The sequence below is a fragment of the Struthio camelus genome, chromosome 1, assembly GCF_040807025.1.
Source record: "Struthio camelus isolate bStrCam1 chromosome 1, bStrCam1.hap1, whole genome shotgun sequence".
NCBI lineage: Eukaryota > Metazoa > Chordata > Aves > Struthioniformes > Struthionidae > Struthio > Struthio camelus.
The window spans coordinates 63,567,731-63,586,585 of record NC_090942.1 but is presented as its reverse complement, the minus strand read 5'-3'; the positions used below and the strand labels follow the sequence as shown (position 1 = coordinate 63,586,585).

General features: G+C 37.8%; 1 protein-coding gene across 1 annotated transcript; it reads right to left on the bottom strand.

Moving 5' to 3' along the window:
* Nucleotides 1–254: 254 nt before the first annotated feature.
* WASHC3 (WASH complex subunit 3) lies at nt 255–18,345 on the bottom strand. The gene is made up of 7 exons (XM_068944646.1): nt 17,869–18,345; nt 16,120–16,218; nt 13,742–13,807; nt 13,371–13,499; nt 11,085–11,192; nt 5,435–5,499; nt 255–2,036 (listed from the first exon to the last, which is right to left on the bottom strand). Exons 1-7 carry the CDS (start codon nt 18,094–18,096, stop codon nt 1,952–1,954), a joined length of 780 nt encoding a protein of 259 aa, XP_068800747.1. The 5' UTR covers nt 18,097–18,345; the 3' UTR covers nt 255–1,951.
* Between the last annotated feature and the right edge of the window lie 510 nt (nt 18,346–18,855).

The window sequence follows — 18,855 nt, the reverse complement described above, 5'->3', positions numbered from 1 at the left end:
AATAATTTCCATCTTGCTTAAAGTTTCTGGTTAGAATAGCAGCTATGCGGTATTCAGCTCTCCTCTAGTCAGACAGCTGACATGGATTAGGTCATACTTGAAGCCCCTATTTTCAAAATTCTTCACTTCAGCTAACAGATTGATACAACTTCAGCATAATTAGATTTGGAGAAACGTGACATAATTACAGATACTCCAGAAGAATTTTCATAATCCTGTTTAAAACAACTTCTAGGAACAAAATAGAGCCACAATTTTGGTTTACAAAACATAACTTTAATGATACAGATTGCTTCAATGAGTTTTCAAATATAGATTTCATAAAGTTATCAGTATTTTAACACGTGGTTTCTGAAATACCAACATTCACTTTTGAAATATTTATTGCTAATATGTTAATACTTGCCAAGTTTTGCCAAGTGTTAGTTATTGACCACGTCTGTTAAGTGTTCAGTAATAATTAACTCCTCACTGAAATACCATCTCTAGACATTCTCTAGTGCATACATGCTTTATCTAGGGATTCATATATTATTTTGATATACAAGTTATGAAGAGCTTAATTATGTCTGCTAGACTCAAATAGGAGCCATGCTTAAGTTACAGAAAAAAAGTAGTTAACCTGTTGAAGTGGTAGAAATAACCAAGAGAGAAGATAACGACTCAGTCATAAAAGTTAACAAATGTATATATTCAGAGCTACAGTTTTAGTCTTTTCTTGGTCTCAGGAAGAATGTGAAAGAGCAGAAAGTGAATGATTGCCTGGCCCACAGCATTTTGGTATAATCACAGTAATCTGAGGAATTCAAATAGATAGTGAAGAAGTTCATGTGGAACAAATTATATAAAAGAAGATCCTTTAATGAAATGTCATTTTTGATTTATGCAGCAGATGAAGTACTTTGGACGGAGGAGAGAAGATCCATCTTGTGGGTTAGTCAGGCTCTGAGTGAATTCTTCATATTGTTTGCCAATGCATACCTCAAGAGGTGGTGAGAAAGTTTATCATTATACAAACTCAGTTTTGGCTTCTTTGTGAAATTACCACCAACGGCACCAACTTGGAGGTGATCTCTTATCCTGTGTGAACTGCACAGCCACAGCTCATTTCAAATGAGCCAAACAGCTGCCAGAAAGTGGCTTCTACTGACTGACCTGTGTGACAGTGCAAGCAGTGAGACTCGGGTATCCCATTAATAATCTCCCAGTGACTGACTTCAACAGTGCCATTTTCAAAACAATCTTGCAACATTTGTAGCTTTGTACACCACTGTAACATGAATCTGATAAACAGATTTTTCTATAGAGCAGGAATTTCTGTAACAACTCTAACATGAAACTGAATAGCAATATACACTTGGAAAATAGATTCAGATTGTTACATATATTTCTCCACTTGTAGTTCAACTTCTCTGCAAACAGAATATCACTGATGTGCATCACCATATGATAGCTAACTCTTCTGCGAAATTCTTGTTCCATCACTTCAGGATACGGTATATTATAAAAAATTGCAGTTCCATCAGTTTACAATTACCAATTTCATTTGAAAAGTTACTCCACCTGTAAGTTATGGGACAAAAAGAAGGCAACTTAGACTAACAGTGTTACATAAAAAGTCTAATAATGACCACAATGCAGCCTTGGAGACCTAGGTTCAGAGGTGTGGAATTTTTAGTTTTACAAAGTAATTTCAGAAGAATCGGAAAGAACCTGAAATAATGCACTATCGACAATTGCAAGGATCTCATGATTAATTCTCACGGTGGAAAGGTTCAGGTTTGAACACCCTGCCTGTTCAAACTTCCTGGGAGAGAACATGACAGGTCTGAGTGCTAAGAAAAGCTGTCAGACAAATCATCATCCATGTGGCCCAAGCATAACATTCTCTGCTAGGGCTTCAAACACATTAGCACTTAACAGAAGTTTCCAAAGGCTGAAACCAGTTTCTTTAGTCACTGAACGAAGATTCACTATCAGAACTCTCTTCTGCATTCCCATCATCTCCCCAAGCAGGCACGGGGGCATCTGGGGTCCTGCAGGCAACAGAAAGGTTCTGTGTTGTAAATCCTAGAAGATGGCTGAGAACACAAGTAGCCTAGTATATTTAATACCTTTCACTGTAATTGCATGCACTTTATACCCACAGCATTTAACACATGAGAGTTTACACAGACACACCTGATCAGTGCTGCTTCACCTACAACTGAAAGATGAAGACTAGAAACTGTAACTCACGGGACTTAAACACTCTGTAGACCTCTGTTTGAAGGCATGCCTTTGCGGTATGAACAGAAACAATGGCGGATCACTAAGAAGGGGCTAATACTAGAATAAAGAGTTTAAAGCAAGCAATACTGATTAATTCAAAATTTTTTTTTAATTTTCAGAGGTTCTAGGGCTGAAAGGAACATGCTGTACACCATTAAGCAGTGTAAATAGTACATGAAAAAATAAGACAGGAAATGAACAATACTGTATCCAACTAAAACTTCAGGGATAATTTAGAGAAGCAAAAAAGAATTACTCAGAGTGGAATTTGGCTAGAACACTGGGTTAAATTTGACATGCAAGAGCAGCTATGGGATTTTTATTGACTATAAATGATCAGACCTCTTGTATCTAGTTCTGAAGAGAATATTTAAGATGGATCCGTAACATCATATCAAAACATTTGCCCATGGAGTCTACTGGGGATGAAGAGGAGGGAAGCAAGGCGCCTAAAGAATAACTCATACTACCAACTGAAGACTCTGGTTCTCCCTGGAGCTTCCCTCCTAAGTTGGTAATAAGTTTGACAATACAAGCAAAACTGAGTGCGGTAAACTCAGAAACCAATGCACAAAACATACACACAATTATACTTGGGGAAGGGGAGGAATGATCTTCACGGAAACTAGCTTCTTGTGTCATAGTTTACTGCTCTCTCTAATAAAATGCCAAGTTTTAAACTAAGCCGATAATTATATTGCTAGTCCTGTTGACATTTATCTGTGGGTTACCCCTCTGTGTCATGCCAGAGAATTACTTTTCCGACTTAAGCTCTGCTTATTATATTTCCTCTGTTGGAAATCCCAGGGTACATTTAAAGTGTTATAAACATTTTGGTACAAAAGTGAAAAGTGTATTAAAGAACTGTAAGAGAGTCTTCTCCCCTCTTGCACACCTCCAAAATAAATTATGAAAGCCTTTGCTTTCTCATGCAAATACCACTTCACAATATTATTCCTTGTTGTCATGGTAATGACAAAACAGAAAAGCTGTGCAAAGAGAAGCGATCTGGAGAGACCAGCACAAAAACTCTGCTCTAGTAAGGAAAGAAAGATAGCAATTCTATAGTTCAGGAGGGCAAGACAAAATCTCCTGGAACTGCAGACAGACAAGAGAGGAAGGATAAGAAATAGAAGTTAAAAATAGATAAATTGGGAGCTAAGTAGAATAGGCAGTTTTCAACTTCTGTGAAGAGAGCAGAAAGGAGGCAGAAGGTAAAACAGAAGCAAAGGTAAAACAGCCAAAGAAAGAGACCATAAACAATTCCATCTGACTAGAACTAGCATCTCTCTGCAGCCACAGAAAGGACACGTTCAGTCACCAAGTGGTGATGGGACAGTTTGGATTAAGTGATTCAGCGTACAGCAACATGTAAATTTTCCTAATTTTCATTCAAAGAACGAAACCCCACATTTGGGACTGAGTGGGCAGGCCCAAGCCACACAGAGACTCAAGAAATGGGGTGTGAATGGCACGGTACAGAAAAAGTTAAATTACTGAAAGCAGGAAGATGAAAAGTTTCTCAAAGAGGCATTATGCACCTTGCCAAATAATCAGCTTTTTTTAACCAGATAGGCTGCCTATACTATTTCAAAGCTGTAGCAGCCTAAAGAAAATGTGCCTGAACATTAGTATTTCACAGAATCCTTGAAGACAGACTGAGACACATCCCCAAATATATTGTGTGCCTCAGTCCAGTTATAATTTTGCTTCCTTAAGGCTTTCCAAAACAGACAGGCCACAACTAGATTCTTATTAAAAAATAAAAGCATTTGAAATATTAACAGATTATCTTCTTTCTATCCACTATTAAAATCCATCTAGACATGAAGAAATAGCAGCAATTACACAAAGTTATGGACCAGGACTATCGAGTGAGAAATACAATTATGTCACACACACAGTAAAACCATCCTTGATACTCCTGCCTCAGACTTGCACAGATTCTTAGTTCCATTCTGTTTCTTATATCTCATTTGATCAGCAAAAATACTAAATGAAGAACAACTAATTTAGGCATATTCGGACACCAAGAAAGAGCTGGGAGATAAAATGATTCAACATATGACAATCAGTTCTCTGATATCTTTGCTTATTTTATTAAAGAAGTTGTTAGAATAAGCCTTTCCAAAATGTGAAAAGGCTTCACTGGAAAGGAGAAACAGACTTTCTAAAACATTAACAGACTTTCTAATACATTGACAGTTGCTGCAGAGGCTGCAAAAACGTTTCAAGCAGTTTAGTGGCTATTACGTATGAATAAAGCTTACTATTTAATATTTCATTGTAAGCAGTTTAACAGCATTTCTACAAAACAGTGTAGCAAAATTAAATGTTTAAGAAAATCCCGAGATCCACGCTTATGGACAGATAAGTAACTTTGAAAATGAGTATCTATTCCTCACTGGCATTCTTCACATTGGGTTAACTCAATCAGTCACACTTGTGAACTGTTGGCTTTAACTTACTCCGCTAATGTTGAAGTCAGGTTGTACACTCTAGCTACTAAGGGAATCTGGAAAAAACTGTGCTGTCCCTCATGCATGAGGCAAAATAAAAACATTTGTTCTTACTAGTCTATAATGATGATAGCTACTGAAATAAAAAGTATTGGAAGAAAATATCTGGGAAAAACATCATACTGTGCTTAGACCAGTTCAGTGAAAACGGTTGCTGATATCTTATTTGATTCCCCACTGCTACATGCACATAATCAAAGAGCATATCCTTTACCTTGTCTTTGCCATATCCTCTTTCTGGAACTGCATGACTCGTGCTTGGCTTGGAAGAAGTCTTTCTACTCCCTCTCAAGTTTGAATGGGAAAGACCTGCATCTGTTTGCTTGGAAAGGTACAGTATCTGCCCATTCACATCCTAACCTCCCTTATATTTAATGGGCCTTGCACTGGACTAGACAATATGGAAAAGACAGCTCATACTTGAGACCGCATCCCTCCTCCGTTGGTACTGATGACTCTCTCTATGACCGACAAAATGCTAAAACAACCTCTACATAAGATTTCAACATTTGTTTTAATGCTTCTAATTGAGACTCACCATACCATAAACAAGCCTTCCGAATCAGTTTTTGTTTCCCAAAATTTTAAAACACATGGCTGCACTCTAGCCCTACCGGAATTTACAAGCTGCAAATATTACTTACTCAAGAAGATCTGGATTTAGCCCCTCAGAAATCATTTTGTTTCGTATTGCCATTACAGGAACGCCCTGTGTAGGAGAAGGAAGAGTCGTATAAATCTACTGGACACAAACAGATGAACTAAATTCCACAGGCTCTTTTAGACTTTCATACACATTTAAACACGTCACTCTTGTTGAACAAGAGCATGGGATGATAATCTCTGCGGCCATCTGTATGAACCTAGAAGCAATAAATGATTGAGTTTAAACAAGCATATAGCAAGGCATAGAGAGTAGAAACAATTCTCCTTCTGCTACTTTTGACTACAAGTTTAAGTGACAGGAAAAGGAAAAATAGGTACGACCTCTTAGGAAACAAAGGGCCCTTTAGTCCATGTTATATTCATGGCAATACATTCAGAGAAAGTTGAGGGGAGGGAGTCAGGAACAGACAGATATTTGTAGTTCATGCCCATGAAAACAATAAGCTGAAGTTATGTGAATGGGTGACAACGTGAAGAAAGTGCATAAATAGAAACAAAGCAAAGAACCTGTTGTGCTGGAAAGACAAGGACTCAGACACACTGAAGGTACAGACAAGGAGACAGGAAAAGCAGGAGAAGGCATCAGCTACAGCCCTGAGAGGATACCTTAAGTTAATGTTAAAAATTGGAAAAATCTTTAAAAAGCATGTAGAAAAAGGCAAACAGGACATGAGAATAGAAGCACAATTTAAAAGTGATTCCTCTGAATACAAGTGTTTGTACAGTCAGGCTTGAATCTTCTATGACTTGTGGACAGATTTTAGCCAAGTATGTACGTGTTAAGAAAAATTCCTTCCTCTCACTGCAAATCCTTCCACAGCTTCTGCATTTTATTTTATTCAGCAACACCTAAACATCCTCACCCTGGACCGGATACCCAAGAACAGCTTGACCCACGTCGTCTTACAAGATCCATTCCAATAAACTACTCCTGTATTTCCACTAGAGTTGCTCAAAGACAAGTTGTGGCTTTGCCATCCTCTGTTGCAGAGGATCAGAAACACCACCTGGACCATTGCATGTCAAGAGGGGAAAAAAAAAAAAAGGATCAAATTTCTGATCTCTCAGGGACAGAGCTAGCAGTGGTCTAGGAAAGACAGGAGAGGCCTCAAAATGGAACAGTAGTGTGGGATTCTTTTGGCACAGGACAAATATATTTGTCCAAAGTACATAAAACAGTGATAAAAAAAGGCAGCCAAGACTAATGTTCCAGAGAAGTGTGTGGTACTAGTGACAATTGCAGTAGGTAACCAGTAAAGTGAGAGCTAAGCTAGTTCTTTTACTGTGTTCTCCTGCACAGATTTGCATTAAGAATCACAATCAAGACTTCTGCATTAAGACTTTGAAAAAGCACTCAGACATAGTTTTAAATCAATTTAACAGGAATATAGGCAAAAATTTTCCTTTGAAACAGCTGTGAGGCACTGACTTACATTAACGAATTTCTCAGTAAGTCACAACTAATGTACCTTACAAAGCAGAAAGCATTTGCATATTTCATGACTATTTTTAAAATATTCACTTCTCCTAGGATCGATTTGGACTAACACCAGGAATTGTGTGTCCCTATAAATGATCTTTTACTATCGAATGTTTTTCTTCCATGCCTGGCTGCTTTTAGGGTTCCTTTCCCCAACCCAGCACTTTAAGTAAGCTGAGCTCAGAAGCCACTGATGAAGTGTTTATGCATCAATTCATACCAAGCGAAAACAAGATTGAGTCATCTGATCAGGCGTAGCAGAACTCATTATTTGCTCTCAATGAAAGGGAACTCAGCATATGAACTTCTAAGAATGGACTGGAACTGTTACGCTTTTATGTTCTCATTTGGAAAAGTGTTTTACTCCAAAATTGTATGCATCAAAATATGTAAGAATCATTTTAAAAAGTAAAGACTGAGGAAAATATTTTTCCTGGCCTGCCTGGAGAAGCTCTTCTGGGAAATCAGAGGTGGCTAAGGTGAAAACACAGATCTGTTCTCTGATTTAGTTAAGAAAATATACCTGATCAATATGCCAATATGCAAAACAGTAGATTTATAAATTCAACAAAAATCAAGTGTGTTTGACAGCTACTGTGGGAGGGATTTCAACTCAGATTGATCTCATCAACTTGAGAAAGATCTTTAACACATACAGACTTACTAAGGAAAACAAAAAAATTGTCTCAAAAAATTTTAATGGAAATAAATTTTGTACTTATTCTAAAACAAAGGAATTTGTGCAACACCAGGACTTACTAAGGAAAACAAAAAAATTGTCTCAAAAAATTTTAATGGAAATAAATTTTGTACTTATTCTAAAACAAAGGAATTTGTGCAACACCAGCCTAACTTCCCACTATTCAAGCTCCTGAAATAGCGAGATCATTCAAATAATAATACCTGCTAATTCATTACTTTTAAGGCAGTTTTTGCAGGAATTCACAGCTGTCTTAACTTCCTAAACATCCTTTAAAGAAAACATCCTATTTTTGTTCATAAATAGAAACTCGATGCCCCTCAAAGCACTTGTAACACCTGCATTACTACAGACGATTAATACAACATGGCTGTAGGGGTAACTCAGATGGTTAGGATTCTCCTCTTTACATCAGAGATTTATAATTACTGGTTTCCACCAACTGAGAACTATGAAAAAACATAAAATAAATTGATACTTTAGTAACCTGTATGCAGATGTTTAAAAGACAGTATGACAGAGCCAAAAATTCAGCATGCTTGTTTTAGAGAGAGATGCATGCCGGCTATATTGCCAGCAACTATACTGTGGTTAGACTGAAATAACTGCAGTTTTCAATGCTAGCAAAAAACTTGAAAGGAACAGACTTATATTAGCTTATATCGAAGCTGGATGTAAACTTGCTGTGCGATAGAGAGCATAAATTATTTAATTTAGGAACTAAGATTTTAGAAAAAAAGCCTCATATTTTAAACCTGAAGTCCAAATTAAATTATGTGAATGTGCACATCCATTAATAACTTAATGCAGAAAACTATTCTAGGAGAAATATAATTTTCCCCAAACCACAGAGTACAAATCTAGAACTTTCAGTATGCATTTCTTTTAAAAGCAGCCCAATGATAAGAAAGATATAGTTAAGGCATCCAAACAGTCTCAACTTTGCCCTACAGGTAACTTTGCCCCATTAAGTCATTTTAGCATTTGCAATCCCAGAACAGGCTAAATAAAAATTAGATTTAATCTCAAAGATACAGTACATATTTGTAGCCTGGAACAAAACTATAAGTTCCTCCATATATCACAGATCTACAAAACTAATCTTAAGTTTAATAAAAATATCCTTGAATACTGTCCTTTTTTTTTCCTGAGGGAGAACAAATAAATTCATATCTCACTCCATTCATTAAGAATTTTATACAATTAGGGTACTGCAATTACTTTATCCTTCATACCCTGGTAAGTTGTAAACTGGAAAATCAGAGTCTAACACTGCCATGATCCTAAATCTTATAAAATAATACTGGTGGCCAATTATTTTAAATACAAACAGTAACTACACTGAGCATACACATCCTCTTAAATGGCACAGGTGTTCTTTTCTAACATAGGAGCCAACACTAAACATCCATCCCATTTACCTCCATCCCAGCTAAGAGTTTGAAATAATCCAGATTACTACACCACAGCCCTGCTCCCAGCCTGGTCCCACTTGCTCAGCAGTATGTAGGTCCCGGAGAAGCCACAGAGCAAATAGCAGTGTTGTTGCAAAGCCAGTTTCGGCACTACTGAGTGAGTAGTGCCGAGTGAGGTCACGTATCACTAAGGGCTGGCATTTTCTTAAGACTAGAGTGGCTCCCATGTTTAATTTTTACTTCAGTCCACGTAAAGCATGGATCAATGTATATTCATGGTACATTCACACTAGTCAGTGCCTTGGAGTATGTGCAGTTGCGTCTGATGTTTAGAACCCAGTGGGAGTATTTGCATTTTAAACATGAATTCCTAGACTGAATTCAGAATTTCCATTCTGAATTCCTAGACTGTTCTTCTCACTCTGTCAAAAGAAATGCTCTGTACATTTACCGTAGCAAATTTGATATTGCTTTTGTAAGGTTTGCTTGACTATTATTGCTGTACATATGAACAATATGAATTTAGTACATTCAACTGCACTCCATTAAAGTGAATTTGTTACTATTTCACAGAACAGCTATCTTCAGCGTACAGGAAATATCTCTTCAGATTGCTAACTCTTAAATATTACAAATATTGTGGGCAGTATACAAATGAATAATCCAAACAAATCTTCAACTAGAAGCTTAATTCAGGCAAAGAAATTACACTAACTCAAATACTTGATTGACTGTGAAGACCACTTTGGCAAATACAAGAACGCACATTAATTTGTAGTATGTTAGTTTGACTTTCCTACCACACTTTTTACAACTGGCAGAGGATTCACCAGAAACTGCCAGTAGAAAGGATAAATGTGAGTTTATGAGGAATGAGGAGTGAGATCTCACTCCTTTAGCAGTCACCAAAAAAAAGTCAAAGTAATTAGACTATCCAGCTCTTTCACATCCACTTTTCACACTGGCATTAAATCCGTAAGCTAACATGGCATTCTGCTCTCTGCCATTACCCCACTGCTGGGTTCTTCAAATAGCTTGTAATGACTTATCCATAAAGTGCCAATTTGTGATTCAAACGAAAAGAAAGGTCTGGAACACCATCCCAAATATCAAACACACCAATTTTAACAATTGTTCTGCAGAGGGAATGAAAATAAGCAGTTAGTTTTAATATAAGCAACATTTTACCCAGTTCTATGCGTTATTCGTATTATTCAGAATTTTAATATATACTTTATAGAAAAATCTCCAGTGATTGCTGGAAAATAAAGATAAAATAATTTACTTCGTTTCCAACCTCATTTTTAATTTTGTACGGGTGAAAAAAGAGCTCTTAAAAGATGTCCGCAAGAATCGCCAATTCATCTTTTCATCTCTTCACTTGTTTTCACACACTTGAACATTGAGATTACATTCATTTATTTCATACTTATCTGCAGAAAAGCCCACAAAGGAAGAGGAAAACACCAAAGCTACATCATTAATAACAAGGAACTGAAGCGGAACTAAGTAGGGAAGCAAATCTTCCATCTGTATGTCGAATCCTGCAGGAATACTGACTGATGCAGAATATCAAACACTCCTGCTCTGTGCTAAACTAGCAAAGCTTCCTTTTATACCCTACAGTAAAAACAAACTATAATATACCTGTGTGGAGTGAATAACAATTTTGCCAGAATAACTACACTTTTAATGGCATTTTTATGACTCCAGCTAGTATGAGTCTGCATTTACACACCTTCACATCTTTAGTCCACAGGTATATTGACAGAGCTTTGTAGCAAAGGTCTTGCCTGAAGCTGTCCCGACTTCTGTATTAGCAAGTTTATAGGATTAGTGTTAAACTGAGGGCACATACTACATCAAATCGTTTATTACAGAAGATATGCTAGAAATGCTCTGATATTATCCTAGCTTAAAGATTACTGAGATAGTATATTGGTCGTCCGATATATAGCATTCACTCAGAGCTGCGTGTGAAGTTCACCATAAAAATAATGGAGTTCTCAAAGAATACTACAGAACTGACTTACCACTTGTACCATTTTGAGATATCTGGCATATCTTGGATCCTTGGCAACAGTTCTGATATTTTCTGTTACTACTTCCGTTTTCTGTAACCCTTCTTCATTTATATTGTTCTGCCGTATACAAAGAAGATAACACATTAATGCTTAGCTGCGCAGATCAGAAGCACACAGCAGTTGCAATCCATAAAATTTGTAACTTAAAGTGCAACTTGTCTTAGATCACAATATTCTGACCTACATTCATAATATTACAGATTCCCAACACTAAAACCAGCTCTTTCATTATTGAACTGTTATGAGTATGATTTTCTACATATAGCAACCATTTTAAATTACTGCACAATACTCGAAAAAAAAACACAGCACTGATTACAAAGACAATACTAGTTGAGTCAAAAGAGCTATACCTGATAGTGCTCCATGGATTATGCAGTTGAAATAGTCAAACAAGACAGAAGAAAATATTTAATTAATAGTCTATTTTTAATCTTAAAACCAAAGCAAAAATATTTGGAGACAGTTGCCCTTCAATTGTGCATATTGACAAAATGTTGGTTCTTGGAAGGTCTTACTGACTTATTTTTATGATTTATTTTAGTTAATCTAGGTGCTATCTTCACTGGTACCTTCATGACAATACAGTTTTTTATTATATCTTTCACATCTTTTTTATCACATCACCACATCTTTCTATGGAACAATCAAGAAAACAGTACCTTGAAGGGAAAAAAGAATACAGCCTAGTGATACTTTTCTCTTTGGACTCCTGTGATTCATACAAAATTGATCACGGCAACCAATAGAACATTCGGTGAATATCTAATGCCACAAGACATTCATCTAACCCATAATACGCCTGTATTAATTCCTTGCATTTAATGAAAAAACAGAGTTTAATTTATATGCTCACTGTATGAGAAATAAATTTCATAGGGATTATATCTAACTCCCCTACTGGTTCAATGCATTTTCCTCATAATATTTCTTTGATTCCCTGATAAGTATTTTGTACAGGTTGCATACTTAAGTCTTTCAACATAAACCATTAACCTAAAAGATAAGAAAATCAGAGTCCTTGAGAGTAACTAATCAGAGACTCTGGATGCAGTCAGCATTCCAAGTAACAGTTCTAGCCAGGCAGATTAAAAAGTACATGAGCTTCATTTGTCATTTTTGTCTCTAACAGACCTAGAAAAATGACAGTACTTTATACGGTACTATATAAAACACAACATAAAATTACTGCTACTACAACTATAGTAGCACTAGAATACTATATAATACTACAGTAGTAGTACACAAAACGACAACTATCAATATCATTTATACACTAGCTATTAAACTAACCATTTGAAAGTGGAATTGGAAATGTGTTTTCAGGAGTACATATCCCCACAGTAATATTTGAGAGGAGGAGGAAATTTTAAAGAAAACAAAATAACTGCAAGTTATTCTCTGACATGACTGAAACATGCAATGCTGACTGTGCATTCTGTCTTCCATGTTTCTGGCTGCAAATGAATCTAAAATTACAAGCTTATTAGGCAGGGGAAGGCAACAGCCTATGCAGGATTTTTAATATTCCAGCTATTGCTGCCTCACAGCAACTTCCACCAAATGAGAGAACGAGCCAAGATCGGAACTGATAGAGAAGAGATACAATAGGAAACAGGGAAAAGAAGTCCACTTACAAATGAGAGCCAGAAAGTCTCACTTTCTGACGTGCTGATCAGAGCATTTAATGCTGGGGTAAAAAAACAACTTCATTGCAGGGACAGAATCTTGATTTTGATCACTTACCAAAAACTGGCATTTTGTGAACACAGAGATAACAAACAGAAAACATTCACTGTAACAACCTCTTTAAAATAATTATGCTAGAAACATCAGCTTGTGCTGAAAGCTAACATTCTAAAGGAAGGACAGAAGAACTGCAATTATTGGATCAGAAATACTATTTTCATTCATGACCTTCCCAGTCCCTTGATGTAACTCATGATCATATTTTACTGTGATTTAACAAAGAGGAAGGGATTATTTACCATAAGAATGGAGTTAGAACTAACTATTTAAGCTACATAATTAAAAAAAGGGTTTACCCTTTTTGCCTTAAAAGTGATCCCCCACTAAAATCATTTCATTAATGAAAAATATAGTTATAGAGCTTCATAGTTAGCTTGATTGCCCTCTTTCACTAGAATTCTGACTTCCATCCATTTTAAATCAGATTAGAAACTTGATAGGGGGAAGTATGTTCCTTTAATATATTATTTATTTTTCATTACTTACTCCAGACTGAGGTGATATACTTGTCTGTTGATCTGTAGTAGCTTGTGCAACAGGACCATTTGTAACACTATTCAAATTTACATTGGACACTTCATATTTGACGTCTTCTAGGCCAGGAATAGAGGACAACTGAATGCACAAGACATCACCAAATAAACAATGAGCATATCATAAGTGTAGGTGTACAAGAAAGTCAGCAATGTAAGTGGTCAGGCATGCAAAGTGAATGTTTGTCATCAAAGTCTTTGGTATTAGCTTTTTCCAATCTTTATGGAAACTTATTGGCTCAGTTCAGACTATTGAAAGGAAGCTAGTTTCTGTAATCTAGAAAGCTATCACTGTTAAAATACAAAGTCTATACACATACAAACCTTTGCATCCAGAATGTTGAGCGTTGTTTCAATTTGTTGGATACGGAGAGAGAGTGCTGACAATTTCTAGGATAGAAAACAATTAAGATATGAAAACGCTCCCCCAAGCCACTTGTACATATAATACAGTTCACATTTAGCTAAAGGAATACATAATTAAATAAAATCACTTTTGGCTTCAACTTGCTAAAGGCAGAGTGCAAATAAGATGATAACATTATTATGAAAGAAATGAAGCAATGGTAGCACCCTTTTTTTAGTGCAGTAGCCACAATGGTTCACATTTTAAATAATTTTACTAGAGTGTGGTTTCCCAAATAACGACAGACAGAAATGAAGACAGACACTATGTAAAAGCCAAAGTAAATAGGATATTACTTTGGGCATTCAGATAATAATGGCTGACAACTGTACTCTCACAGTTACCAAAATAACTTCCATCAAAGCTCTTTCTTTCCAAACGTTAAAGATGAAAAGATGTAATGTGTATGTAACTGAACACACACAAAAAAAGAGAAATCTGATAAAGAATAGAGGAGGTGGATGAAAATCATATATAGTCAAAACACTCGGTGAACTAAAACAAACCAGAAGCTTTATATGCCCCGTGTGCACCTCAATCAAATTTCATCAATGCTTTTTAAAAAATAATGCAATGTTTTTTAAAATTACTCTATAAGAATTGTCACTCTTTCAACTAATCATTACCATACTCTACCAGACCTGTCCAAGTGAAGTTGGCTAGCCTGCTGGCTGGCAGATGTGTACCACTCTGACAGCTTTTTGGCACATTGGCAAGATTCTGCCTGGCTCATAAGTGGAACTTTAACACCCTAAGAAAATGGCAGTTCTGCCAATATGTTAGAAAAGTAAAAAGAGATTGACAAAAGTTAAGCCTTTTTGGACAGTGCACGGACTTGTTTACAGATGGCTCTTTGTTCTTGAAGAGGAGTTGGTTCCTTTGGAAAGGAGCTATACACTCTGCATGTATTTGGGGAAGAGGAGGAAGCATGCACAAAAGATCATTATATAACTTTAGAGGTCTAGTTTGACTACACAAGAGCCAAGAAATTTAGAGTTAAGAATGGTGTCAGCCTTAATTTTGAATTTCCTGACTTTGTTGATTTATATTGGGACCTTTGACATTCAAAACACTTCTGTGCTTCATAAATACAAAAACTTTTCATGGAGTCGACAAAGCAAAGAGATTCCATCTCTTGAGTAACAACACATTTAGGTTAAGAAACTGTTTTACTAAGTACTTATTCACACAGTTCAATAGATGGACTTTAATTAGACCTTACAGCATTGCTCCACACTCAAGACAGGCTTTATATACACGTATATATAGGATTTTGAAAGTGCTTGTGTAACAGGCAATACTGAGACCATGTGACAAACTTTTGGACAACTAACATCATCATCATCAGGCAGTTAGACATATATCAAGTTAAACAAGTTAAAAATCCATTAAAAAAGTTTACTTTTTTCCTCTCAAGCCCCATATGTTCACGTGGCAGCCAAATTTTACACCAGTCAGGGGGCTGGCTCAAACCTTCACTAACAAATAACAAAATTTCTCAGATTACACGGCTTAGTCTAATTGGATATGACAATTGCTGCTGGCTAGGGCTGTATAGTAGTCTTTGTTGAGTAAGCGAGTCAACAGTTACAAAAAAACCCTCATGATAAAAAGGTTAAGCTTAAAGCCACATTAGAAACCAACCTTTCTACAAGGGATGAAACACTCTAGACCTGTTCTGTGATCAATTCTAGTACTGTCAGTCTGGTATGTTTTCTTGGACACTAAATTCACCATAAAAACTTGTCAGCTTTTACTGTTTTTACTTTTCTCTTTCTGAGAAAACACTAAAATCAACTGCCTCATGTTCCATGCTAATCACTTGCCAAAAACGTCTTTTTTTCACATGAATATCATTTACATGCAGAGCTTAGCATATCACCCTTTCAAAGTAAAGGTGGAAAATATTTGCAAGAAAATTTTGATGTGCATCGTAGGATGAGATGAATACTGACTTTCAAAATAGATCCAGCAGCATAGAAAGAAGGCATTCTTCTTCCAAAAGAAGAGCATATCCACAAATGGAGCTGCTCAGAAAAAAGTCCAAAGACTGTGCCAAATGCAAAAGTTTAAGGAAAAAGGTTATCAGTCTGGTACAATCAGCAATTCACATGGGTAACTTGGAAAAAAAAAATCTGTCTTACGTCTTCACTCAAGAGAAACACTGCATCGATTAAATTTTCTGGTTTAAGCTACCTGGCCATCTTGCAGCAAAACGTATCAAATTGAATGGTTCTCATTTCTGAATTTGTTTTTTCATCTATACAAATTGACAAATGGGAAACAATAAACATACCTCTTCACAAACAGTAGAAAATCGGTTGAGAAACTGTACGGTGTGAACCACAAACTGGTTTAGAAATGCTACAGTTCTTTTCTGCTGAATAGCAGGAACCTGCATTAAACAATATAAGAAAATTAGCTTATACACAGGCATCAACTCTCACATCTAGACTAAGATAGTTATAAAAAACTGCAAGTATTTTAGAAGAAATTATTTTAGAAGTAAGCCCTAAGCGTGCCTGATATGAATGCATATATATATACATATATATATGTTTATTCATTGCTTATAGATATACAAATTCTTTTTCATTAAAAATTTACTAATGTCATACTTGAAAAGTTAAAAGATACATGGAAAAGGGAATATTCACATAACTGAAGGACAGTTACCTTATTTAAGCAAATGCTTTTGAATGAAATTATGAAAACCCTTGAAAATCAGCATTAAAATTAAAAAAAAAAAAAAGAGAGAGAGAGCAGGTCAGAACCTCTCTTTTGGAAGTTTAAGGAGGAAAAAGAAAACCTGTCCATCCATGTAAGTACTCAGTTAAAACTATCATCAATACTTCACAATCAAAAATAAGGAGTAGTGAAATTGCTGTCTGTCTTTACTGAATACCTATATATTTTTTTCAAGCTAAGATTATCCTAAAATTAGACTTCAGTGTCGCTCTTCCAAGTGGGAGGTTCATGCACATGTACTTTTCAGGCTAAAAGGTGTAGAAGGTTATATTTGTCGAAAACAGGTGTGGTGTTCATTTGCAACAAATAGCTGGCATTTTTATTTAAACCATTAGAAAAGATGCAAACCGAGAACATTCACACAAATGTTTGCCTATAAAATTACAGGGCTTCAGAGTTCATTTTTGGACAATAGTGAAAAGTCTTAAATTCCACATAAGAAGTTACACAGGGAATCTTAATTGATTCAAGCAGAGCACTTACAAGGAAAAACATTTGTAGCAAAGCTTTAGCTGCACTGAACCACAGTTTGTCTTAATCAGCACCTGAGTACGACTACATTGACAGGATTAGCTGTTCAGCAAGCACTTACGGTTGCTACTTGTTTGCTGCACTCCCACCTGTCAGTGCAGCCATTCACTACCTTTGCCAACATGAAAACATCCTGATTTTTTGTGAGATTGTTGTTACTATCGCTTCAGTTGTCAATCTGTTCACCTGTAGTCCAAGATCTCCTAAAGTTCAATTCTGTAGCTCCAAAACCATCAAACAGCGGTCAAATCCTTATCAGAAAGTTACGGGGCTAGGAAGATGGATGGAAGGAAGGGGAATCATCAGGCCTGGAACTGTCCAATCCTTATGCTTGATATTTCATAAACAAAGCTAATAACGTGGGTTTTTTTTTTTTTTTTGTTTTAATCACTAAAAGACCAAGGTAGGCAGCTTTGCATAGGGTTTGTTTCACAGTTCGAAGCCCGACACGGTTTAACCCGTAAACACGACGCTGTTACTTGCAGCCAAGCGCCTCTGGAAGAGCGCAAGACTGTCCCCTCGCAGACACAGCTCAAGACGAGACAAACCGCCGGGCCTGCCGGGCGCCTCCGCTGCAGGGACGAAGTTACTTTCGCATACCACTCTGCGCCCCGGGGGCGGCGGCCGGGCGCCCCCAACCCCCCACGCCGGGGCCTCGGGCGGCAGCACCCGGCCCGCCCAGCACCAGGGTCAGCGCAGCCGCGGCCGGGCCGGGCCGGGCCGGGCCGGGCCAGCTGCGGCCTCCGCGGCGGCCGGCGCCCCGTACCTTGGTGAGGTCAATGCCGGAGCCCACGATGGGCAGCCCGTCCTCATCCATCGCCCCGCCGCCCCGCGGCCGAGGGGCGGCCGACAGCCCCGCCGCCCCCCGCAAGGCCCTCGCGCTGCGCGCCCGACCTCTGACCACCGCCCGGAAACAAACCCGCCCGCCGGCTCCGGCAAGGCGCTGGCCGCTGTGCGCATGTGCAGCGCCCCGGCCCCTGCCGCAATGCGCCATGGGAAGTGTAGTCCGAGCGAGGTGCGGGGTTGGGGGGGCGGGGGGGGAAGGCGAGCTGTGGCGGCGGCGGCGGGCGCAGGTCCCCCCGCCTCTACCGGCCTCCTTCCGCGTCTTTGTAAGGGCGGCTGCTGAAGCACCGCGGTGCTGCCTTCGCCCTTGTTCTTCTAGTGCGTTTGGCAAAAGGCCCCCGTTGCGGCCGGGGCTCACGCTGCCGCACCGACCTGTCTGAAAACAAGGCCTTGGATAACGGGCTGTGGAGGGGAAAGGTCTTCCCCAGCCGTCAGGCAGCCAAATAAGGAGAAATATCCGCAAGGAAACTGATTTTTTTTTATTTTTTGGGGCGTTTTTTGGATGATGGAGGGTCGGATAAAAGTCACGAGCAGTGAATGAGCCTGGGCAATCAAGTTACGAAAGATTTCTGTACCTTACTGCAAAAGGAGCTAAGGGAGTACGGGGAACCTTAGCTGCGGCCTGTCTTAACGTTAGTGTTTCAGTTAATGCTGCTTAGTGCTCTGCCACTATCATCTCTGTAATCGTATTTTATAAACTGATAGTTTCATTCAGATTTTATCAGTGCTTTTCCTTAGGGTTTTCCAGGATTGTACTGCGTATCTCATGGATATATTCAAAACTTAAAAAATACGTCTGTAATATAAAAAGGATAATATAAAAATAAATATAAAAAAATCATTTTTAATAAAGATATGTTGAAAACATTCATGAAATGTGTTTGGAAAGCTGACTGTAACGGGCCTTTAC

Excerpts from the sequence above, each read along its gene's own strand:
- WASHC3 (XM_068944646.1), bottom strand. The coding sequence starts at position 18,096 with ATGGCGCATTGCGGCAGGGGCCGGGGCGCTGCACATGCGCACAGCGGC. Across the intron at positions 13,500-13,741 it reads TCAACATTCTGGATGCAAAG|TTGTCCTCTATTCCTGGCCT; the intron begins GTTTGTATGTGT and ends TTGTGCATTCAG. Across the intron at positions 11,193-13,370 it reads GTATATCACCTCAGTCTGGA|AACAATATAAATGAAGAAGG; the intron begins GTAAGTAATGAA and ends TGTATACGGCAG.